Source organism: Vespula vulgaris, chromosome 20 (assembly GCF_905475345.1).
Source record: "Vespula vulgaris chromosome 20, iyVesVulg1.1, whole genome shotgun sequence".
NCBI classification, from domain to species: domain Eukaryota; kingdom Metazoa; phylum Arthropoda; class Insecta; order Hymenoptera; family Vespidae; genus Vespula; species Vespula vulgaris.
In genome coordinates this window covers 3302189-3329690 of record NC_066605.1, presented here as the reverse complement: position 1 = coordinate 3329690, position 27502 = coordinate 3302189, and the positions used below count along the sequence as shown (strand labels likewise).

Sequence of the window (27502 nt, the reverse complement as noted above, 5' to 3'; positions counted from 1 at the left end):
AATAGATATAAGAGATAGATATAAATGAAATAAAAATGTACAGAATTTCAATACGTTATTTGAATTTCCGTTATCCGAATTCTCTATTAGTATTTTGATATTCTATTATCTGAAATTTCTGTTATCCGAACATATTTTGTATTCATACATATTCGTTTGTGTTTAGCATTAAGATCGTAATAATGTATCTATAATCCCCACGTAAAATCACTACGTCGAAAATGGACAATACTAACTATGAGAATGAAAAATGAAATTATCGAAGAATTTAAGAATAGTTAAAAAAAATTATATTATTAGAAAATCAACTACTATAAATATTAAAAACAATAAAAAAATATATTGTTTTTTGTAATTTGGATATTTTAGAAAAATTCATATATGTCGTTCTTACCCTATATAAAAAAATCATGAAGGTACTCTTTTTTTAAAAAGTAATTTTGAAAGTTTATACAAATTCTATATAAAAAATTGAGAGAATTTATCAATATTCAAAATAGAACTTATATAACAATGATAAATAAACGAAGTGATTAATGTCATTCGAAATATTATCAAGAATTTTTATTGAATTCGTCAAGTTTATATGGATTAATCCATCAACATCTAGTGACACGAAAAATAGTTAATAACAGAAGCAACACAAGAGTAGAATTACCTGGAGCATAGATTACATCGAGATCCTACCGTCGATCGGTTTTACCGATATCATCCGCAAGGTGGGTGGCGCACGAAAATTACTCGCGATTATTAACGGCCGTCTTGGGGCCGAAGTGATGCACAACAACAACCATGAAACGCACGTCGTAATTCACCGGTTCTATACGTGTGAGATAGAGAGAGAAAGAGAGAGAGAAAGGGAGAGAGACAGAGAGAGAGAGAGAGATAGAAAGAGAAAGAGAGCATAAGAGAGACAGATAGACAGAAAGGATGAGAGAGAAAAAGAGCGTGAGAAGGGCATATATATATATATATATATATATATATATATGAATATATATATAAATATATAAATATATACAAAATGAGAGAGAGAGAAAAAAAGAGCGTGAGAAAAGCATATATATATATATATGAATATATATACATAAATATATATTATATATTATAATATATATTATAATATATAAATATATATAAATATATAAATATATACAGAGTAAAAGAGAGAAAAAAATCGTAAGAGAAACAGAGAGAAAGAGAGAGAGAGTGAGAGAGAGAGAGAGAGAGAAAAAGAGAACAAAACTTTCTCCATGAAAAGACTTTCAAACTCCTGACATCGTAAACGATCGAGGATGAGACTATTCGATAATGGCACGTAAATCATTTCGTCGTGTTGATCGTGGTTGAGCAAAATGGTAAGTTCGAAGCGATTAGGCGACTTGTGCTCGTTCCAACGTTCTCACTTTCTCTCTTTCTTTTTCTATTTCTCTCATTATCTTTCTCTTTCTCTCTTTTTCTTCCTTTTTCTTTCTCTCTCATTATCTTTCTCTTTCTCTCTCTCTCTCTCTCTTTTTCTCTCTCTCTCTCTCTCTCTCTCTCTCACTCTCTCTATCTTTCTCTCTTTTTCTATCCAATTCTGTTAACGACGTAACGAGTCAATCGAAAGAGCGACTCGATGATGGATGATGGATCGAATGGAAAAAATGGTTGAGATGGTAGGTATACCTCAGTTTAAAACATACATAGATATAATAACGTCTACGTGAAGACATAGTAACCGCGTAGTTTCCGCGTAAAATCGTTGATTCTTAACTCGGCAACGCCAAGTGTAAGGCTTGGTGCCATTAGAGATAAGATCGGTTAACCACCACCGATACGGTTAAATATCTTATGAATTATTCATTGTCGATGGACGATCTCGATGGGTTTTAACGAAGAAACATGATATAATAATTCTTTGCCACGACGCGAGACGATATTATGGTCATCTTATGGTATCAAAACTAGTTGGAAGGTGAATAGTTTTACATATACGCACACCACATACACACACACACAAAACACTTATACACACGCGCACATACACGTATGTATTTATTTATATATGTAGTTTAAAATTATATATTTCGTTGTTAGAATGTACAAACTATGTACTTTGTAAATTTAAAAGAATTAATCGTTGAACGATGACAAGTTAATCAGGCAATAATAATTTTACTTATAACTTGTTTAATTATGTGTTGTATAAAGATATTAAGAAGTTGTTCGTAAATTTCAAGAAAACGTTAGCTTCGTTGACAAGAATTATCGTAAGATAATATTTGATAGGATTTTTTTTCTAATGTCAAGGTCAGGTAAAAACGCATTTCATTTTTTCTGTCATTATTTTTTTTCTTTTCCTTTTTATTATAATCAGCGAAGTCGGGAATTATATATAATAAACTTATGTGTATATATATATATATATATAATTATATTATATATATATACTTATATATATATATATAATTAATTATAATGTATTATAAATATAAAATATATATATGTAATAAATTTGTTGGGAATTAAGGCGATGTATAATATAAATCTACGTAATGCATTTACGTAAAAGTACGGTACAAATGTTTATATTATATTATATTTATTATACGAAAAAATGTTAAAAGATGTTATTATAAAAAAAGAACGAATATATAGAGTGGACAAAATACCTTTTTTTCATTTAACATTTTTTTTCTTGTCGGATTGCAAAACTACGAGATTCGTTTAACTAAAAATAAAAACTAAAAGTGTAATCACGCAAGTCTGAAAGTTCGAAAAATAGTAATTGTTTCTTAAAGTTACTTTAGAAACTTTCGAATATATCAATATATTCTTTTACATAATGAAAACAAAAATTTTTTATAATACTTATTAATAGATTCAGAAAACATTGAAATATCATGAAACGAAAAATATATAACCAGTTAGAACACTGTCATGATTCTAATCAGATTTATTAATCTAATCTGAAGTATCTCTATATATCTCGGTATAGTACGATAAGATGTTACTACTACAAAAACAAACGAGATATTTTCTAAGGTCAGATAAAATCATTTTCCCATCGTCGATCATGTTTAGAAAATCTAAGCGTATTCTTAAATCGAAAAGTTTGAGAAGACCCGAGGACCAACAAAAATAAAGAATAGTTGAGAACAGATCCATCATCATTGGGTGAACGATCGACCGTACGAATTATCCGTCATTCTATCTCGAAAGCTGGACCATTCGATGGATCATTGAAACAACTTCTCTACGATGTCGGTTTCTCTCTCTCTCTCTCTCCCTCCTCTTTTTCTCTATCTCTTTTTCTCTCATCGTTCGTACCTGTCGACGAAGGTGTGGCCGATCGAACGGACAAAACTGACAGTCGAACAGTCGACGTTCGATATCTTATAGAAATGAAAAAGATCGCGGCTGCTAAACGGACTCGGTGAAAGCTTTTAATTGTTAATCTCGGCACGCGACGAGATCATCTTCTCTCATCTACGTCAGAGATCATCGTTTCAAATTCTGATGATCTTTTTCGTTCAACCAATTAAATCGATCGTGAGAAAATCGAAAGATATGTATCATTAGGAAAATAAAAGAAAAAAAAATACGAATGTTCTCAGGGGAAATCGTTTTATGATTAAATAATATAAAAGACGAATTTGATGTTGTTTGTCTTGCACTAAATTGAAGAGTGAAAGGGAACAACTCTTTTTTTTATATATATATTTATATATTTGTAGGTACGAGAAATATCATGAAAATGAAGAGGAGTATGATCACAGAAGTACAAAGAAATTAAATTGGTAAATAAATTTTATGCTGAGATTATTTTGTAATGAGATTATTAGTAAAATAAATCTATTTTAGATTTAGGTTATTATATTTAGGTGTATTTTTTGAACAAACGAATTTATAATTGCTTATTATAAATTTATTATTATATAATTATTTTCAACTTCTATAAATATTTTATATACATGTATATGTGTGTGTGTGTGTGTGTGTGTGTGTGTGTGTGTGTGTATGTGTGTGTATAGAGGTTGAACTTAAAATTACTGAAAATGCAATATAAAATGCTAATATTGCTAACTAACTAATTCGATATTTTTGACCAGAAAATATTTTTTTATTGAAAATTTAGTAAAAAAAAAATCTAAATTTTTCTTTATTAAAAACTGAATAGAAAATTCGATATTACTTATTACTTAACTCAATATTTTTGATACGAGAAAGTATTTTTTATCGAAAATTTAATATAAAGAAAACAAAAACAAATGATGTTTCAGTATTTTTTATTAAAAATTTAATCGAAAGTATCAATATTATCCATTAATCAATTTAACACGAGAAAGTATTTTGTATCGAAAATTTAATTGGATTATTAAAAATTCTTCATTATCTTTGTTTTGAAAATTTAATAAAATACTTCGATTTGAATAAAAAGTAGTGTTAAGTACATAAAGTATAAAGCATTATAGATACATACATACATACATACATAGGTACATACATATCAGAAATTTTTTAAATTACTTATTAGTCAATTTAATATTTTTGATAAGAGAAAATATTTTTTATTACAAACTTAACACAAAATTTTGTCTAAATTGTAAAATAATTTCAAGTGCATAAATTATAAAACGTTTTATAAATGGATTCGATTATAATAATGTAAACGAAAATCTTTGTAAAGTCCAATTATATTAAATATATACATACATACATAAATAGAAACATACATATATCAGAAAATTTTGCAATTATTTAAATTGAATAGTTTAAAAATAGGAAATCGATGATAATAGCCCGATAATTATGATAATGAAAGTATTAAAATGACCAAAGCGGAGAAATACTTGATATATGTATGTATGTATGTCTATCACCGGGAAATGCTCAAAGTGGATATGCTTATCCGTTTGATCTAAACGGCTTAACATTGTCCTTCGAGACGAGTCGCTTTTACCTGCAGGATTATCGAGCCGTGCATTCAGATTGCATCGGCCGATCTCCGATCGGAAATTTGCCCCTCTTTTCTCCTCCACCTTCTTTCTCAATTCAAGACGAGTCTTTTCGATTGGCGGCTATTCGGAACGTGAAACGTCAACGTGCCGCTCTTTGATCAAAATCCTGACAAAATGGCAGCGGACCTCCAATGATTTTCTAATTATTATTCTTTATTTTTAATGTCATGATTAATGTATATGCTTAGAGTAGAATTTACCAAAATCTTATCACTCAAGATATTTTATGATTCTTATTTGATAACAATTCTTATACTATTTAATATTGGAGATTATAATATTTTTAAAAATAATTATTACATTTACTATATTACGTGTATTTTTTTTTATTTAATAAGAGTTAAAATAAGATTGAATTTTTTTTTTTGGAATTTGAATAGATATAAATGGATAATTTGAATGGATATAAATACATAATAAAATGATAATGATTTAAAAGAAAAAATAGGACTTATTTATTCTTTATCGATAATAGAAGAAATATATACGAAAATATTTAATTCAATTAAATAATGCACTTGCGTTGTAATATTAATATATTTTATAAAAAATATAAAAATATTTAATATTACAATTATTTAACATATTTAATTTATTATAATTATTTAATAATGTTTTTAATAAAAAAATGTCTTTTTATATTAATATTAATTATTTCAGTTTCATAGTTGAAACAGAATAACAGATTTTTATTTTTTTCATTACTTTTCTAAGAATCTCATAAACTTTTATGCACTTTATCATATTTTTTTTGTATGTTAGAGCAATAAAAAATGTTATTTCTATAATCTTTTTTTATGTTGTCTAATAGTTTTTATTAGGTAATATAATGACGGATCGTGCTGCTGTATATATTTGAAAACTAACTCCAATAATAATTCATTAATCAATATATAGTTATCGATCAAAATATTTTACAATGTTATAACTTATGGTCCAATTATATAAAAATCGATTAAATTTTTATAATAATCGAAGAATTTATTTACATGATTTTTATATAATATTTTGGTTAAAAAGTTATATTTTGTATCAAATTATCTATCTTAAAAAATTGATAATTTCTTGTTCGAAAAAATTATATCATATATAATATTACATATATTTATTATTGATATATTTTTTTAAAAATTAATCAACTTTTTATAATAATTAATAATATGTACATGAATAAATAAATATATATATAAAAAAAATCATATATAAAAGAAAAAAAAATCTTCAAATATAAAAAAAAACAGTACAGTTGACATTGAACAGATAAAAAGAAAGAAGAAAACTGTATCGTTCATAACTAATTTTTAAAAACAATTCTCTATACAAATTTTCGATCTGAGTCCCATTTCTCATTTACTTTATATAACGCATTTACTATAAGGTATCGTTTCTATTCAAAAAATAAAGAAAGAAGAAGAAGAAGAAGAAAAGAAGAAGAAACAAAAAGAATAAAACAAAAAAAAATGGACGAGATACGATTTAGATGACACGTTCGATAACTCCTCGTAGCCTTATATCTTATCTTTCTTCGCATTTATTCGATAGAATAAAAATGATAAATGTTAAGTTATGTTCTACGCACATTTCTGTCAAGGAGTTACGATTTAACCAAAGGTAAAACGAGGCCAAGAGAACTCTAGACGTCAAGACTCTGTAGTCAAGACTCTCCAGGACGTCGCACTTGGTACTCGTCAACGTCAGATTCAAGTAAAAGTAGGTATGAGAATAGAGTTGAGAGTGGATTGGTCCTTCTTTTCCTTTCTCTCTCTCTCTCTCTCTCTCTCTCTCTCTCTCTCTCTCTCTTTCTCTTTTTCATTCTATACGTACGCACGTGTTAAAGAAAGGAAAAAAAAGAGTGGACACTTCTCTGCGACGTCTATGCTCTCGTCTTTCGAGAGATCCATCGAGAGTCCCACACGAAGAATATAATCTATGAAAAGGGGTCAGTGTGAAAACAAAGACCAGCATTGTCGTAATAAAATCAGTAGAAGAATACAATATGGCGACGTATTTTAACTCATTGTGAACGTTTCTACGTATAATCGTAAAGTCGATTGCGAACTCTCGACTCATCGATGATACTTCAAACTACTACTTGACGTCTTTCTTCGATGTTCTACTATTGAGACGAATGAAAGAAAAAAAAAAGAAAAGAAAAATAAATAGGAAAAAGAAAAAAAATGTACAAACATTCCTCTTGTCTCGATCGCTTGTGTGCATGACAACAAAAAAAGAAAAAAAAAAAAAGAGAAATTCCTCGTGATATGTCGATCGTTAAAAAAAAGAAAAAATTCTACAGGAGCGTCGTAAATGTCAGCGAGTTTGGCGAGTCGACGAATCAATTAATAGGATGAAGAAAAAATAAAAAAGAAAAAAAGAAAAAAGAAATTAATCCAGAAACATTCACCATTCGCGAAATCCTCTTCGTGCATCTAAATAGGTAGGTAAAAAAACGTAACTCATAAAAAAAAAAGAAAGAAAAAGAGAAGATAGAGACTAAGTAGTAACAAAACCTGTCCGTGGATGCTGTTGAAGCAAATTGTACGATAAAAGTGTGAAATAAGAAAAAATCGAATTTTAACTGTTCAATTTTTTATAATCTATGTGTTAAAACAAATTTATTCTTTTCTTATCACAATCTATTTCATGCGGTAACGAATCTTAAAAAAAATTGTATTTATCAGTCAGAGATGAAATATCTGAATTGAATAATTTATAAAATACAAAGAGATTTTATATTTAATAAACAAAATTTATATTTAATTCTCGAATCAATTTATAGTATCAAAAGGAAGATCAAAGTGTTTTTCTAAATTCTATGAAGGAAGGTCTGTAAAATTTTCGTTGAAGACGATCAAATCAAATAAAAAGATATAAATAAATAAATCAAAAATAGAAAACCAAAAATAAACAAGAAAAATAAAGAAATACAAAAAGAAGAAGAAGAAGAAGAAGAAGAAAAAAGTGTCTTCTTCGTGTCTATTTCGTAGCTGCGATCGTGTCGAAGCTCTCGCGTGAAACAAGATAACGAAGAGAAGGAAGGATAAATAACGGCCCGCTTCTGAGTTGTGCGACTCTGATCGCGCATTTACAAGCATTCCTAAACGAGGCTGTTATCGTCATCGGTGAGCCACAAGGGCCGGATGTTTCCGGTACCGCCGATACTAAGACTCCACTCTTCGAGATAAGGTGTTGAAGTTCGGCATAGTTCGGTAAGTGCCTTTAGATAAGAAAGAAAGAGAGAGACAGAGAGAGAGAGAGAGAGAGAGAGAGAGAGAGAGAGGAGAGAGAGAGAGAGAGAAAGAGAGAGAGAGAGAGAGAGTTGGAAGCCACGTACGAAAGAGAACGACAAGGGCGTTAAAGGTACCTTCGAAACACGCGACAACCTGTCTCCACTGAAAATTTACCAGAGTTGTAATCTTAATTACCCAGAAATAACGTTGGGAATGTCGTAGCTCGGTGGTGTCTTCGATAGCTTCAGATTTCTCTCTTTCTTTCTTTCTCTCTTTCCCTCTGTTTATCACACTTAAAGTTATCTCTATTCTTCTACATTATTCCATTGGATATCCCTTAAGGTTGAAAGAAAACTTGTTAAGTGCGCTCTTCTCCTGATCAAATTGAGACCTACGTGTGTCGTTGTGATGGTTAAACGCTTAACCATCGTCCATCTTCTATATTATGGATTGAACCATTATTCTTTTTGCTTTCTTTTTCTTTCTTTTTTTGATTCTGTCTTTATTTTTTTATTTCTTTTCTCACTTTTTCAACTCAAAAGAACTCGTCGATAGGTAACCGAGAATAAAATTGCCGCTTAAACGGTCTCTTTTTCTTTCTTTTTTCTTTTTTTTTTTTTTATGCCCCTCTTCTCGTCGACGAGAGATAAACATGAGAGAAAACAAATCGTAACGTAAAAGATCGTAAAGTATAAGTTCGTCGATGAATCCGAATGTTTATTTTATGTTAATCTCAATTAAATGTTGCCTCTTGATTCTTCTTCGATTTCGAACGGAGGTATCGTTTTGAAAGAATGACGAAATAACTAATATACAAGTAGATTCTTGATCTAACTTTAGTTTCAACTTTAGTTTCAGTCGGTCTAACTTTAACTTAGGGATTTTATTTAAGACGACGTTTAAATTGTGACTTCTTATAACGAACGACATAAAAATTTCTTTTTTGTAAATAACTAAAAAAATATTTCTTGATAGCCATATATAAATTCTTCTTTTTTATATAATACTTTTTTTTGGTGGAGGATAAACAAAGTTAATTAAAAACTTTTTTTAATAATTAAATAAATTTTTTTTATTAGACTAGAAAAGAAATATATGTATATATGTATGTATTATTGCATATCATTTTTATCTGTTCAATTTTTTAATGATTTTCGCGTTAAAACAAGTTTATTTTCTTTTTTATCACAACGTATGTTAGTGGTCACGAAGCTTAGAAAATATTGTATTTACTGTAATATTGTATTTATATAGTATGTTAAATATTATATTTATCAGTCATAATTTTTAACTATCCAATTGTTTATAATCTACGTGTTAAAACAAATTTATTCTTTTTTTATCACAATGTATATCAGCAGTAAGGAATCTTAAAAAAAATTGTATTTATCAGTCAGAGATGAAATATCTGAATTGAATAATTTATAAAATATATAAACAAAAAACAAATTTTATATTTAATTCTTGAATCAATTTATAGTAGCAAAAGAAAGAAAATATAAAATCAAAATTAAAGTGTTATTTTATTCCGAGTTAATGTAAAATTTGCTATTGCTTTTTAGATGATAACATTTTTATACCTATAGAGATTATTTAAATAATTAAAATTAATTTATTATTTAACATTGGAATATGCTACTTTTATTATTTAAAATCGAAATGTACTACTTAATCGGAATATACTAATAGATAAATAACAATATTTTCTACTAAATTAGTAAATATTTAAAAAAATTTGTTTTGGCATTTGACAAAAATTTGAAATCTCACTTTTTTCCTTTTTTAAAAATAATTCTTGATTAAACTTTATTAAAGATCACACAAATTTCTTTCGCATGATCGCCGTTGTTGATTTATTCTGCAGATTAGATTTTACGATTAGAAACTTATAACTTTTTTATATCGTTTGTAATAAAACGTCGCATCTTCGATAAATATGCGAGCGAAATAGATGGTTGTACGTCCTCGTCAAAAAATACAATATTTTGTAGTATTAAAACTTTAATATGGTTAATATCACCAGTTAAAATTAATTGTTTTTTGGATTCTTGAGAAATATGCGAGCATTAGATTGTTGTTAGTTGTACTCGTCGAAAAATATAATATTTTGCAGTATTATATCTTTAATATCATGCCAGTTAAAATTAATTGTTTTTCGGATACGACAAATAAACATACTGTTTCTCAATCGTCGAACGAACGTTTACGGAAATTCTCGGTGTCGTTGAAAGTAACGATTATGAACGGACACGTATAATTACAGGTTAATCTCGTAGATCGTGAAACTAAAAGATAAATGAAGTGTCGCGAATTCAACGTTTTATCTAAGAGTTGGCGCGCACGTGCGTTAATGAAAATACACCGACTACAGAATATTGCTTAGGCAGACTAATTGCCATCCACTAGAAAGGCGTATGTAACTAACTAACACGCCGTATTAAGTTGTCCTATGTAAGTACGCGTTACATCATCATTCCCCTCGGTGATTTATAAACGTTCGGTGGAAAAGCAAACATCGAAATGTAATTTACGTTAGGTGCAATTTGCATTGGGTTTGCGCATGTGTGCCCTATCTTATTTGCCGAACAGCTGATAATTCTACAGACAGAATAATAATTAACTTCTTATGGGGAACGCTTAACTACCAGTTTAACGCCCGATCTCTTTGGTATATTCGCTTGCTCGATTATTTTTTTCTGTCTTTTCTTTTAATTTTTTTTGTGGTTTTTCTTTTTTGAAGATTCTTCATATTCGTGTATAAGTACTTCTTTTTTCAAGTATAATTACAGGGAGTTCCTTATAATCTCGATATAGAGCAGACGAGAGAGTATCACTGACATTTTTTAAAATACTTCGACAAATCTTTACATTTCATTTATCTAATGTTACAATTTTATTGAACGGAGATAAGTATTCGTTTGATCGAGTATACGTATATATTCATTCTAATATCTTAAATATCTGGATGATTTCACTTGAAATTTTGAGTAGAAGATTGAATAGAAATGTGAAATGTCTTATACATTTACGAAGATTCAATAGAAATTTTATTTCGAATCGATTTACGATTTAAAATTGTCGGGACTTTTAAGAATTAAAAGATTCATTAAAATATTATATTGTTTGAAATACTGTTAGACGTAACCCTGAATTTTCTTGATACTTTCTTTAATTGATCAAAGATTTCTGACAATTGAAAATGTCAACTTTTGAATTTCACGATAGATACGGTTTTTTAGTTTTTTTTTTTTTATTAAAACCTAAATAACTATTTTATTAATAACTAAATATACATATATTTTTTTTCGTGAATGCATTACGTGTATGCACTCATTAACGCGTATATCAACTCAAGAAAGAGAAATTCTGGTTTAAATTAGCTTTCGGTTTGAAAATGTTGGAATACCCAAAAATTAAAAAATTAATTAAAAATCGCGAATACGACGGTGAAAACAAACTTCGTAGAAATATTCAAACTAAAGTATGTCGAAATCACCATTATTTTACCCATTTTTTATTCAAATAATTAAAAATGGTGGATAGTTGAAAATTTCAATTTGTGCTTTTCAGAAGAAAAGATCTTTATATTTTTGTTTCATATTTAAATTCATTCTAGATGAATTGTACATTTCCATGTGCATATCAATTCTACATTTTAAGTAACTTTGAACGGATTGATTTAAAATTTATAAAAATATTCGAGTTATTCAGGAATAATTCCATAATAATTTCGAAATGGTAATATTTTTAAAAATAAAAAGAATGTTCATTAAAAAGCACAGCAATACGCAATAGAATTATGCAAATGACGATAACTTATTAACAACAAGGATATACGAGTGATTTCGATTCGAGTCGACTTTTGATTTCAAAATATCAATAATTTCAAAAATTAAAAAATATTATAGATAATACAGGATAAATCGTGGAATAACCATTTTTTCTAAAACTTCAATACATTATAAATTTAATCGGTATACAAAGCAGCAAATTTCTTCGTAAAATTAAATAAATATTGATAAATTATTTAATTATTGAGCCAATAGAAACAAATAAATACACGATATATAAAAACGAAAACACTTTGAACAAGTGAAGATAGGTCTTCCCACTCTCTCCTGTCCAATATGACATCAACATAATCAAAAGTATACTTTCAAAGATACTACATGTTTTTCTGATACGAACATTAATATTCTATAGGTAGAATCATCGAAGCGAGAACGGTCACGTTCGAATCGATAAAAAAAAAAAAATTGAACCATCCCTTTTCGAATTACGCTACATATAAAAAGATCTTATATATACGTCCAACGGGAAATAATAGAAATTATGAAGAAATATCGAACAAAAAAAAAGATATTGTCTCATTAACATGAACTACATCGATGATATCTATCTTATAGGAAAAAAATCGAGTTGACCACACGGAAGTGTTGATCATCAATGGACTCGAAAATCTTAACATTAAAGACCAAAAAGAAGAAAAAAAGAAGTAAGAAAAGAAAAGGGAAAAAAAGAAAATAATATATACGAAAGAGAGAGAGAGAGAGAGAGAGAGAGAAAGAAAGATTCGAAGGATGCTTCTTACTCCCGTTTATATCGGACCTTCTCGCATTACAAGTCACGTCGTCGTTCTCGTCGTCGGTTTCGTCGTGGTGAGGTGCGAGTGGGGTAAAAAGGAATGAGCTTGGAAGTTAAGACGCGGATAAAAGAAAAAAAAGACGAGAAAGAAAAAGAAAAAGTAAAAAGAGAAAATAATAAAAAGAAAGAGGAGTAAAAGAGAAGAGGAAGCCTCGTTACGTACCCTTGGTCCATGGGCATACGCAGAGAGACCGAGAGATAGCATCGGCCCAATACGGACTTGTACGGCTCAGGAGAAAGAGATTCCGACTACCTGCAGGCTGTTCAGTTCCATGAAGGTAGGAACAGGTATATCTGAGGGTGTTGGATACGTTAGCGAATTATAAAACTGGGAAAGTCGAATCATGGAATGGATTCGAAACGAGGAATAGTCAAGGTCAACGACTATCCACGACGACGTTTCATCCATTTTTAAATGGATCATTCTGATTTTCTCGTTAATATACGATCGTGTGTGAAAGAAAGGGAGAGAGAAAAAGATAAATAAATAGATAGATAGATAGATAGATAGATAGATAGATAGATAGATAGATAGATAGATAGATAGATAGATAGATAGATAGATAGATAGATAAAGAAAGAGAGAGGGAGAGAGTTAATTTCTCTGTTTAAAGGATTATGCTACATGTTGAATAACATATAAGAAAACAGACAGAAAAAAAGAGAAAAAGAGAGAGAGAGAGAGAGAGAAAGAATTAATTTCTTTGTTTAAAGGATCATGCTACATGACGAATCACGTATAGGAAAACACATAGAAAGAAAAAGAGAGAGAAGGAGAGAGTGAGAATGAGAGAGACGTTAGATCATGACATTAAACAGAAGAAATTCGATCGTAAACGATCCGTTGTGATCCGTTTAATGAATAGGTATAATACATGGAGAGATTTATTATAATATCTTATTTTCTTCACATTTTTTTCTTTTTCTTCTTCTTCTTCTTCTTGCTTTTTCTTTTCTTTTCTCTTCTTATACGTAAGACCTGTGCAAACACACGATCAACCTCCATGTTTCTTTAGTTTCCTTTTCTTGTCTCTTTAGATTCTTTTATTTTTCTTTTTTTTTTTGAAGGAAGGAATAAGAATGAGAGAAAGAGAAAGAGGGAGGGAGAAAGGAGATTTAAAGAGAGACCACGCCACGTCGAGAAAGTCATAGGTGCGATCTCATAATTATAACATCTCACAGGTTGCGAGAAGTGATGCGATGATTACTGAGTTGGCAATCTCCTTTAAGCTTTCTCATCCTCTTTCATTTCCCATTCTCTTTTTCTCTTTGGCACGTTGGCCTCGTTTGTCGTTGGAAAAAAAAGAATTTCTTCCCTTTCTTCTTCCTCTTGAAGCAAATGTTTTAATTCCCAATAAAAGTATTTCAAAAAGTGATCAAATTTTGGAAAAGAAGAAAAGAAAAAAAAATATTTGAGAAAGGAGAAGAAGAAGAAAAAAAACGGAAAACATGACTTCTGTGGAGAGATAACTGGTTAATAAAAAAATTAGTATCGTTGAAAAAGGAAGAAGGAGAAAAGAAAAAGAAGAGGAAGTGGAAGAGAAAGAGAACGAAGATAAAGAAGAAAATTTCCCATTCTTTGAAAAAAAAAGAATTTTTCTCGTTTCTTTTTATTTTTCAAGCAAAAATTTTAATTTTTCCGTAAAAATATTTTATAAACGTGATCAAATTTTGAAAAAGAAGAGAAAGAGAAAAAAGGAGAAAACTTCTATGAATAGATGATAATCGATAGTGAATAAATTCGTATTGTTGAAAAGGGAAGAAGAAAAAAAAGAAGAAGAAGAGAAAGTGAACAAAACAACAGAAAATTTCCCATTCTCTTTTTCTCTTTGGCACTCGTTAGTCTCGTTTATCGTCGGAAATAAGTTTTTCGTTCTGTTTTCCTTTTCCTTTTCCTTTTTATTCTTCAAGTAAATAATTTTATTTCTCCATAAAAACGTTTTATAAAAGTGATCAAATTTTTAATAAAAAAAAAGAAAAAAGTTAAAAAAAAACTTCGATGAATACATATATCGTTAATAAAAAATAAGTATCGTTCTGAAAAAAAAGAAGAAAAGAAGAAAAGAGGATGAGAAAGAGAAAGAAGATGAAGAAGAAGAAGGAAAAAGAATGAAAGAACATGTTTCCTTTTTTCATTCATTTTTCTCTTGAAGCAAATGATTTAATTTCTCCATAAAAAACATTTAACAAAAGTGATAAAATTTTGAGAAAAAAAAAACAAGAAAAACAGAGACAAAAAAAGTTTCGATGGATAGATATATCGTTGTTAAAAAAAATGATTATCGTTGAAAAAGGAAGAAGAAAAGAAAAAAGAAGAAAAAGAGGACAGAAGAGAAAGAGAAAGAAGATATAGAAGAAGAAGAAGAAGAAGAAGAAGAAGAAGAAGAAGAAGAAGATGAGAAAGAGAAAGAAGTTCGACTTGATCGAAAGAGCGCCGAAGGGCGTCTCGCGAACACGAACTCGTTATTACCGGGTGAAACAGGAGGATGAGAAGTCTACCCTCTCGAACGTTACGAAAAAGAGAGTGGACGTGGTCGGAGGCGCCAAATTCCATAGAGAAAAAAAAGAAATGGCGAGGGCGAGTAGTCTTCCTTACACGGTAGTATACGCAGTCGAGTCGAGGCGCCATTTTGGTGGCGGTACAACAGAGGCGTAATAACCAAGGGAATTCATGGTAATGGCGATAATGCGTGCGGCCGATCTCGGTCCGCATGAGAAGAGGTAAAAGAGGAGGGAGGTAAGAAGGGGGTGCGGCCCTGCAGCCACGTTACGAAAAGGCTGGACGTAGTTACACATCGTACGTATGTACTTTAGTGTACTAAGTGAGAGAGAGAGAGAGAGAGATACATTTATGGTATATAGTGTGGGGGAGGGGGGTACCATCTTCGGTTTATCGAGTTTCTTTTTCCATCATGGATTTTTTTTTTTTTATTTTATTTTTCTTTCTTTCTTTCATTTTTTTCGACTCCTTCTTACAAAGGGAGATATTATTTTTGTAATGGCGAAGTTCGTATTTTTGTATGGTGAGAAGGATTATGTTATTATAAGAAAATAAGTGATATAATGAGTGTATTAATTAGTAGATAAAGAATACAGGTATGTAAGTTGAGATTGTTAAAGAAAGAATTGATTTTTGTTTCGTTCTTATTGTTTTATTTATGTAATATATCTATATAGAGTAATTTTGAGTGAGATAGCTTTGGAATGAGACAACACGTTCTTATATTTTGTTGATACTGTATGATTTTGGGATATTTTTACTGATAGGACTGATAATTATTAATAAAATACTTTTTATTTGTTTTCAATTAAAAAATTAGGTAAGTTAATTGTTATATAGAAATTAAAAACTCTCAGAAATTTTAAATCATAATTTACTAACAATTTATGATAAAGTAATGATTTTTTTTTCGTATATAGTAAATTATTCACAATATATTATTCATAAGTTATATTTATAATAGTAGAATGATATTGTTGTAATATTATTTAAAAAAAGAATAAATGTGTCGTCCTCCCTGATTCTTGGAATAGATGGCTCGATTTTTTCAAAAATAGACGACTCATCGTAAAATTATACATTATTATGTTCTTACGATGTAAAACCAGGTGCTCACGGAGATAGTGGATTTTTATTCTTTGTGTTAATCAATTTTATGACGGAGGTATATTATGCGCTTTCTTAAATGAAGGACAACAACCAGAGCAACGTGTGCCTCGTGTAACTAAAAAAAAAAAATACGAAAGAAAATAAAGAACCAAAACCTGTCTCACCTGGTTGGTCGAAAGCAATTAATAAAAAGACTCCTGTGAAAGACAAGCCAGACACAAAGCTAAATAAAATTAATTCGATACCCAGTTATACATCATTAAGTGTGGCTTGACGAATTAAGAAATGGATTAAGAAATGTTTCAAGAGATAAAAGTAACAAAACATGTTCAAAATTTAGGGCAAATGCAAATTTAAATGTCTCTCTTGCGAAAGATTCATCTTACGATTCATCTTCGGATGGTAATTTTTCAGATTTTATAGTCCAAATGTTTGAAGAAAATTTTGAAGAAGAAGATATAATGCTGAATGCGTCGATTTCAGGGAGTAGTACCGCTTTATGTCGAAACAAAACGATTAGATTCGATGTCTGATAGTGATAAGTGATTTTACGAAGGATGTTTAACCTCTTATGGATTTATGTGATCTCTGTAGAGAAGTTGAGCAGAAGAAATAATTTTTCTTTCTATTATGTTTAAAATCTTTTTTTTTTTTAATTGGACCATGACATCCGGAATTATAGAGTCATCTCACTCGATTGAGATAACGCGTCAGAAACAACTACATTTTTATTTTTTTTAATTTAGGATTATTCTTTAGTTTTATATTAATATTATAAATTTTCATATATCTACTTTTACGAATACATTTTTTTTTAGATAATGATTGTATTAACAATGTACTAAAGCTTTAAAAACAATGCATCACTTTTTCTATATTATATATATATATAATATTGAATAAAAATTTGATTATTTTCTATTTACAATAAATACACATTTTAATATTTATAAATATATTTTTAGTAAAATTTTAAATATTTTAATTAAATTCTAAGATTAATTAATATAAATCTATCCTTAGAAAAAATTCTGATATAATTACATTAATATAAGTAAGTAGTCTAATGTTTACTAAGTATATATATTTTTACATATGAATATTTTTACTAATTGTATAAATATATTTGTAATGTAGATACATGTAAGAATGTAATACTAAAACAATTTTACTACAATAATATATTTTTAATGCAAAAATATATTCCTAATAAAACTTCGTATATTTCGTAATTAAAAACGTCTATCGAGAACCATGAATAATCTAATTATATTCCTTTAGTTAACAAGTAATCTCAAATTTCAAATCTATATAAATAAAATATTTACATTCTCTATTAAATCTTCGATTAATAAAAATAATAAATAGTGTTACTCGTTCACATAGAAAATATTGAACAATTATTTTATTATTGAACCAATAGAGACACAAGATATATGAAAAATATGAAAATTTTTTCAACTGGTATATATTCTTACCCCCTCCTCGCATCTCTATTAATACATAAGAAAAAATACATTCAAAGACACTATTTGTTTTGGTGTCACGAACGTTGATATTCCGTAGGTAGAATCATCGAAGTGAGACCAGTCACGTTCTAATTGGTCGAAAGAACTTTATCGGATCTAAAACATTTACTATGCTAAGGAACGGACCCCTTTGAGTAGCTATATAAATTACACCATGACTTTTTTATTACCTGAAAAGATCGTTTCTTTTTATGGTTGTAATTTAGCTAACTATTGTTCTAACTAATATAACTGGAAAACATAATACCAAATATGAATGACTTCCGTAATAGTTAGAATTTTGTAAACATGAAAGTAACAAATGTTTCCGTTAAACAGATAAGAGATGGATCATTTATCTTCCGTCCGAGTGGAACCTAAAATTAGGTTTCAAGTAGATAGGACGTCCCATATAATTTTATCGCTTTAAATATCTTCGTTATTTTTAATGATATGGAAATATGTTTCAAGAAATAATTGTTTGTTTCGAAGGGGAGAAAATATAATGATATGAGAATTTTATTTTTTTTTATTTTCATGTAGAGACTGTTTTTCTGTAGATATCAAGATGATTGATGTTTTTTTCACATATCATATACATTTAACATATACATATATATGATAATATATGCATATATAGTATGTGCATGTATGTGTGTATGTATATATACATATATATATATTAATTTTTTATGTATTTATTTTTATAAATGTTTTTTTTTTCTTTGTATATAGATTAAATTGGCAATATACTAAAGCTTGAAAAAAAAACGTTAATATAAATATATTTTTAATAACAATTCAAATATTTTCTAATTGTAGTAAACAGATGTTTAATAAAAATATTATAATATTTACAAATATATTCTTAGTAAATTTTTTAATATTATAATTGGATTCTAATATTTATAAGTATAAATATATTCTTGAAAAAAATTTTAATGTAAATATATAAATATTCTTTAATGTGACAAATTTTAAAAACCATTAAATATATTTAAAGCACGAGTCTTTTTTCTATCTTTTTAAACAAAATATTAAATTTTGTGTGTGTACAACTTTTTGATATTTATTAAATAATAACATTTTACTCTCATAAAACATCCACTCTATGCAACTCATAATAACAAAACATTTATTTACAAAGTAAATGCTAACGATAAAACACAATCAGTAATTTATTGTTAATTATACAATCTTTTTTCTTTAAGTAAATCATGCTTAAAAAAAAAGAATACAAATGACAATAAATCACATATTCGCGTTTAATATTTTTCATAAAATTTCATTCGATTACCGAAAATTATTGTAATTCGATATTATTAAAGATAATAATACATTTCTGATCAGATTAAGGAGATATGTTATTCTCTCCAGAAAATAAAAGAAAATATGTGTAGTACATAAAGAATGATCTCCATTGTCATATAAATTATCAGAGAAATGGAGTCGGTATCTTCGGTTCGCGAAAACATCTCTTTATTTGTACCATCATCCCGTATATCGACGATTGTTATAATTTTTGTCGAAATGAAAAAAATAAGTAAAAAAAGATGAGAAATAATATATTAAAAAAAAAAAAAAACAAAAAATGATAAACCCTCACCAAGAGTTCCGTCTAAGGAGAATGAATGCCTGTCGTTTCTCCACGCCCAGGAGCACAGATCACAGGTGGTAAGTCCATCGGTGGCGATGCCCTCCTCTGGAAGGTAAGGTGGCCTTGGTGGTGGCGGCACAAAACTCCCTATGACGGCCCATAACGAGTCTACGTCGTTGCCGACACCAGTGTAATAGAGCAATTCCTCTTCCGCAACACCGGCAAACCAATCCATGTCGTTCACGCTAGGACTAACCGTATTCGTACTAGTAGTTGTACTGGCAGCAGTTGTAACCTGGAAGTGGAAGAAAACGAAAAAAAAAAATATTTTCTGTTACGCGTAAGATAGAAAAGAAAGAAACGAAAAGAAAAGAAGAGAAAAGAAAAGAAAAGAAAAGAAGAGAAAGGAAAAGAAAAGAAAAGAAGAGAAAGAAGAAGAAAAAAGAAGAGGACAAAAAGTTTCTCGTAATTCTCGAAATTCTTCGGGATATTTATTTCATATTATTATTTTATGATAATTCACTTTTCACGTTCACTTTTAGAAAGTGAGAAGAAATTGTTACGTTAATATGTTATTAAAAATGCTTTCTTATTCTTTTTTTTTGTTTTTAGAAAATGGATGATATAAATAAATTAATACGTTTAGTTTATTATGAATAATTATTTATTAATTTTCTTATTATGAATATATTATTATTATAATTTTATATTGTTATTTTATATAATAATGTATATATATATATATATATGTATATTATTATGTTTTATTATATTATTATTATCCGTATGTTATAATAATAATAATAATAATAATAATAATAATAATAAATTATATATATATGTATATCAATTATAATATTAACTACTATATAATACAGTATTATTACTATAAGAATATATCAAGTTAAGATTATATTATTAAATAATACCATATATTATTGCACTTACATTTATATTACAATATTTATTAGTATTTCATAATAATATATTAATAACGACAACTGTTTTCTCAGCAACTAATAACTCGTTTATATCTTCTCTTTTAAATAAAAAACTAAAAAAAGTACAATTTCCTAAATCCATTTCAATCAATAATACACGGATCAAACGATACGATTATATAATATTACATTTTCATCGCATACAGACGAATTCGACTTCCTTCCCAAATCGGCTAATCGAAAATTTAACATCACATTATTATCATGTATCATTATTTCTTCTAACTAATCTAAAATGAAAAATAAAAAAATAAAAACAGAAAAAACCAGTAAAAAGAATAGAACAAAAAAAAAAGGAGAAACGTTAATAGACAAAAATTCTCTTAATATCACAAAAAAAAAAAAATAAATAATTTCTTTCGAGATACAAGTTAACACGGAAGGAAGTTTCATTGTGGATAGATCGAAAAGTCACTCTGTTTATTCTCATCGTCATTCTCCTCCCTTCCCCTTCCGATTCTTACTCCGTTCATCTTCTTCGACGTGGTTTTTCCGTAGCATGGAAGGTGGTCGCAAGGGTAACATCTCTCAGGTACGTGAGGGCCTTCTTATAACACCCTCTTTATACATCGATTCGCTCATGGTGGCTTTTGTAGACGGCGTTCAGGATTATGGATGGGACTGGAGCGTGAGTTGACGGGGCTCTCTCTACTCGGCCCTTACCACGACTCACAATGGTACGCATTGATCGGCTTAATTACCGTGATATCGGCGTAATTAAAGCTCCGTTGTGCCGAGACCTTTACCTCGAAGGCGTCCAAGAAATCCGTGACTGGACTCCTGGCGTCAGAATTCTCTCCCTTTTCTCTCTCTCTCTTTCTCTCTTTCTTTCTTTCTTTCTTTCATTTTTTCTCTTTTTTTCTCCCCCTTACCTTAGGTGCCCTCTCTGTCACTTCCTCGCGTTCCTCGGCAACACGCTTTGTTAATAAGCCATTATCCTGACTGTGACGTTACCTCCGACGAATCACCGTGTGTTCCGCGCTTCAGGCACTTCCAATCCGGCTTTTTATTCCTCTCTCTCTCTTTCTCTCTCTCTTTCTCTCTCTCTCCCTCTTTTAAAAATACGCGCGTCCTTCTAACCGATCGGTCCTGCCTGTCCAATGGGAGAAACTTTAACGCTCGTAGAAGGAAGCGTTCGCTGCTCTTTCAACGGCTACGAAATCTTCTTCTTCTCCTTGTTCAACAGTGCTCTCGCTTCGATCGATTTTCGAAGGTGTACCTCTCTATTGTATATGAGAGAGAGAGAGAGAGAGAGAGAGAGAGAGAGAGAGAGAGAGAGAGAGATAGAGGGAGAAAAAAGAAAGCTTTTACCCTTCGCGAATTTAGGGTGTGGTCGCTAAGAGATTTTTTTTCCCTCTCTTTTTCTTTTTTTTTTCTTTTTTTTTTCTTCTCTTTTTCTCTCTTTCACTTCTTCAAAGCTCTCTTGACAGACGTTTCCTTGCTCAGCCATTATTTGCATTCACCTCAAACCACTTTTTCTACTACTTTTTATATTTACTACGCGCGAAACGTGTTTCGGTTCAATGAATGGAATCAATCCATGCATAATCGTTTTTTGAGGGGAGGTTGGGTTTTTTTTTTCTTCTTGACAGGAGGAATTTTGTCACGTATGAACGAAGAAACGTTCTGTTTCCTACTGTCGAACTCTAACGTTTAAACGTCGTTGGTGATCAAAAGGTTACTTTCAAGGATCAAGAAAAATTTTGATTTATTTTAGACGAATGTTAGGACTGTTCGTGTTTCTTGAATTTTGTTGGGTATGAATATTCGCAAAAATATATAATATGAAGTTTTATCATTTATTGAAATATTTAAATATAGATTGTAATTGAACGGCAATATATTTGGATTGATTTATAATAGAATATTGTAATCGTTCGGGAAAAGTTGTTTGAATTTGTTTACGAACATTTCAAATTTTTAATATTGATCTATCGAATTGAAACGGATAAAGGTTATTAATTAATGAACGGTTGTAAAACAAAAGGAAATTTGAATTAATTTCAAGAGAATATTACGATCATTGTTCGATGAAAATTTTTTTTAATTTGTTAGAAATATTCGAAAAAATATCTTCTGTTCTGTCGAATTGAAATATTTAAAGACAAATTGTGATTGAATGTCAATAAATTTGGATTAATATTTGTGAAAACTTTGTGATTGTTCGAAAAAATTTGCATTAATTTTGTTATGAAAATGCGAAAGATTATTTCTTCTCTCGAATTAGAACATGGTAACTTTGTTAATAAATAAAAAATCATCTAATAAATTCGATTTATTTTACAAAATTATTATAAACTTGTAGAACTTCAGATAAATATTATAAAATTTTATATAAAATTGTTTGAAGAAAATTTTATGAACTTTGTTATAAATTCTCAACAAAATATCGTTCTATCAATTTGAATCTCTTTAGTAATCGAATCGAAATCATCGATTGAATTCGAATTAATTTAAAGAAAATATAATCTTTGGTGGAATATAAGCTTCTTAAACTTTGCTAAGAATTCTTAAAATAATATCATTCTATGTACAGAAATATAAATACATACATACATATGTATATATATATATATATATATTTATATTTATATTTATATTTATATATATATATATATATGTATATATAAGTAATTATAACAATTTTTTGTTCTGAAATATTTTGAGATTTGGGTTTGAATTAATTTAAAATAATTTTTCTATAATGATAAATAAAAAACTGAGTATATTTGTATTTGAAAATAATTCTTTTATGAAATTTCAAAGTATTAAATATAATGCGCGACAATAAAAAATGCACGTGTGAATTTTTCGACTTACAATTAGATCACTTTTATAATCATTGGCTCAAATAGTGATTTGATTAAAAAAATTAGAAATTAAAAAAAAATATTGTCATCGTTTCTTCGAAGAAATATTTCTTGAACACTGTTACAAATTCTCGAGAAAATATCGTTCTATCGAATTAAAATATTTGTTAGACTAGAATTAAAATTAATAGTTTTCTTCTTTTATTTTTAGAAAGATTTAATCTTTATTTAAGCGAAATTTCTTCAACTTTACTTTTTATGAATTTTCAGAAAAATATCATTTTATCGAATTGAAACGTTTGAATTTCGTTAATGTATATCTGTCAAAATAATTCGGAACAATTTCAAGCTAATATTACAATCATTTGTTCGAAGAGAAATTTCTTGAACTGCGTTGCGAATTCTTGAAAAAAATATCGTTATATCGAATCGAAACGTTTGAAGGTCGCTGTTGAACGAACGTCCGTCATAAAAGTCTAAATCATTTTCTCAAAAATATTTCTATCTTCAAAATTCATTGCGTACAAAGTATTTATTGCGAATAATCGATCGAGAATTTCAAAAATTCTAATTTATACATTTTTCCTCTTAATTTTGAAAAAGATTTAACTGCTATTCGAGTAAAATTTCTCGAACTATATTTTTCACGAATTTTTGAAAAAATATCTATCGCTATATCGAAGTGTGACGTTTGAACGGAAAATATTACAATCATCTGTTCGAAGAACAATTTCTTGAACTTTGTTGCGAATTCACGAAAAAAAATATCGTTATATCGAATCGAAACATTAGCAGGTTGCTAATGAACGAACGTCGGTCATAAAAGTTCGGATAATTTTTACAAAAATATTTCCATTTTCAAAATTAATTGCGTACGAATTATCGCGAAGGATCGGTCGAGAAATTCGAAAGTTTCAACTTTTATTTTTTTTTTTAAATTTTCTTCCTGAACTTTGAAAAGGATTTAAGCTGTTCTATCGAATTCGTCGTCTGTCTTATTGGACTAACGGAGCGAGGTTACATCGAATATCGGTGAGTAGATTTCATTATTTAATTTCTTTCATGTGCTTTTAATGACAAATAGTGAAATAACAAAGGAAACGAAATTCAGGATTAATCATAAGCACCGGAAAAAAGGGTGCATAGTGATTGATTTGCGAGCGTGGCGTCAACGTAACGAGGGTCGATCCTAAGGATTCAAGCCTTTCCTTTTCGATCTCGTCGGCTTTGCTCGTTATATTCCAAAACAGAGAACGAGAATAAGAGAGAGAAAGAGAGTAAGAGAGATAGAGAATATCTCGTTATAATTACGAGGCGTTGGCATTTACGAGCGAAGGGATCAAGTCTCTCCTCTGGTACCTGCCAACCCTAAACATTCTCTCTTATTCTTACGAGTCTCCCTCGTTTTTTGATAATCCGACTGAAGTCTCGATCGTTAAGAGAATCGTTAAAACATAAGAGGAATTGAGACAGAAAGAAAGAGATTGTGTGTGTCTGAAAAAGAACGAGAGAGAAAGAGAGAGAGACAATTAGAAATTTTATTATAACATTTTACTTCAAAATGAATCTATGAATTACTTACGACTACTGGTCGTAAAATAATTAAAATAATTTTGTGTAAATGCAGAAGCTGCTTTTATTTTTTTATTTTCTTTCTTTCTTTCTTTCTTTCTTTCTTTCTTTCTTTCTTTCTTTTTTAAATCCTTCTTACCAGGCTTCAGTAAATAATAGAAAGGGAAACTAAATTGTTTAAAGAGAAAAGACGTTATCGCGTGAACTCGAAAAATTATTTCTTTATTATCTCTTCTTTGTTTATTTATATTTATTTTTCGTAAATAATCTTTTTTACCAGATCTCAATAGAGAGAACGAGAAAGAGAAAAAGAAAAAGAAAGAGAAAATAAAAACAAAAGTAATTGTTCAAACGGGCGAAGAGTGGGATTGGGATGGGATTAAAAGCGAGAACGAAGTTAATTTAAAAGTAATTAGATTTAAAAGCAAACAGAAAAATGTCAATAACGTTTCGAAACCCGAACTCGGTTTATATCCGGTAATTGACAAAATATTTTTACGTTTCCCGTAAACGTACGTTGCTCGATAGCTTTCACACGGTGGCTATTGAAAAAAAGATGGAAAAAAAAAGAAACGGACTTAACCGATCGCGTTCCTGTCGTTTCTCTCCCCCAAACCCAAAATTCCATTGGCATTGGTAAAAGAGAGAACGTACATACATTCCCTCGAAAGAGAAATACCATGGAATTCGCACCCTTTTACCACCCTGTTTGTCGTCCCATCGCCCATGACCCTCCATTCTTCCCTCTCTCTCCCTCTCTCTTTTTTTCTCTCTCTTTTTTCTCTCATTCCTTCTTACTCCTCTCCTCCTACACATTTACAATTCTGACACATTCGGCTATGTTATATACAACACGTATAATCAATCCAGCGTACACCTAACTTCACTTACGCGTGCGCATACACGGAAATGCAAACGCGTAAAAGAAGATTAAAAAAAGTAAAAAAGGAATTTGCCGACAGTGTTTTTCGTCGACATAACTTTGGAATATCAAACGATTCCCAGAAACGAGATCCAACATTATCCTTCGATCCTTTCAGTTCGTTCAAGATCCTTTCAGTTTCGATTTTCTTCGATGATGTTGCCTGTGTTGAAAAAGAGAGAGAGAGGAAGAAAGATATATATATATATATATATATATATATATATATATATATATACATATATCTAGATAGATACATACATAAATAGATAGATAGATAGATAGAGAGACAGAGAGAGAGAGAGAGAGAGAGAGAGAGAGAGAGAGAGAGAATTGAATTCGTATTTCATGAATTTTCGGACGTTCTCTCTCTCTCTCTCTCTCTCTCTCTCTCTCTTTCATTCTGTATCTATCTCTGAGTGAGAAAGAAGGAATGATGGGGTGAGTAAAGAGAGGTTTGGAGAGAAGATGAAAGAGAACGAATGAGAGTGAGATAGATAGAGATGAAGAGAAAGAAAAAGAGGAAGAGAGAAAGAGAGAGAAAGAGAGAGATAGAAGATCGCGAGGTTTGAGGGGTCGTTAAGGATGGGTTCGAGGGCCACGGCCGTATATAACGGATAATTGACAGCCGTACTGCGGCCGCCGTTTGCTTTGCATGGACATTGAAACCGCGCACGATGGACGCATGGTTGGACGCATGGTTGGACGCATGGTTCGACGAACGACAGACGTGCGTGCCTGAGAGATGGAAGACGAAAAGGATCGACAGAAATTCGGTCCGTCGCTCTCCGAAAAGGAAGTTAGGGGAGTAGTCGTCGTACTCTAGAGAAGTGGAAGAAGAAGAAGAAGAAGAAGAAGAGAGATGAAGAAAGAAGAAGAAATAAAATGAGGAGAATGGAAAGAGTAAAGGCAAATGTTTATCCCGTTCGAGAGAAACCTCGTAAATTCTTCGATTCCGATATCCCTTTTGGAAGCCGAGAAAATGGCCGCCATTAATATCAACAAGTATTCTCTTCTTTGCTTCCTCGAATTTAATTGCTTAAGACGAAAAGCTCTTTTCAGCTTATCGGTTAGTTACGACTGTAGTTTTTTTCTTTTTCTTTCTTTCTCTTTTTTTCTTCTTTTCTTTTTTTTGTTTTTGTTTTGGTAGTAACGATCACACACTGGGTTACGGTATTTAAATATATCTTTTTTTTTTCTTTTGGAATTTGTAGGTATTGGGTAATTGTTTCTCATTCATATCAGATCGGTTTATAAGTCATAGCGGATTACACTAGTATTTTTTATTTTATTTATATCGGATAATGTTTTTTATATTATGGGGTATATATATATTGTTTTTAAGTAAAGATGTTTCGTTAAATATATAGCTTTTTGTATCTTTCATCCTTTTTTATTAGTTATGCTATTCATTAATTAATTTCAATTTCACGTATAATCGTATCGAATCGGTTAATAAATAATGCTGACATTTTTAATATTTTATATCTAAATATAAAACATATTACTATAGTATTTGTATTTGATCGAAAAAATATTGAAGGAACTGAAAATTTCCAGATTATTTATTCGATGATTCAATACAATATTAGAATATATTATGGT

The 27502-nt window shown here is 29.5% G+C and overlaps 2 protein-coding genes across 6 annotated transcripts in view; one reads left to right on the top strand and one right to left on the bottom strand.

The window, feature by feature from the left end:
• The window catches only part of LOC127071075 (protein bunched, class 2/F/G isoform-like), a 142508-nt gene that overhangs the window by 43746 nt on the left and 71260 nt on the right, over positions 1–27502 (bottom strand). For all 5 annotated transcript variants that reach the window (XM_051009939.1, XM_051009940.1, XM_051009941.1 and 2 more), the window contains one exon: positions 19602–19887. In XM_051009939.1, coding sequence (XP_050865896.1) covers positions 19602–19887 — 286 coding nt within the window. The remainder of the gene's footprint in view (positions 1–19601; positions 19888–27502) is intronic.
• Positions 24221–27502, top strand: part of LOC127071080 (L-lactate dehydrogenase-like) — a 241814-nt gene continuing 238532 nt past the window's right edge. The window contains exon 1 of the mRNA XM_051009946.1: positions 24221–24435. The gene's annotated coding sequence lies outside the window, so the exon portion shown is untranslated. The remainder of the gene's footprint in view (positions 24436–27502) is intronic.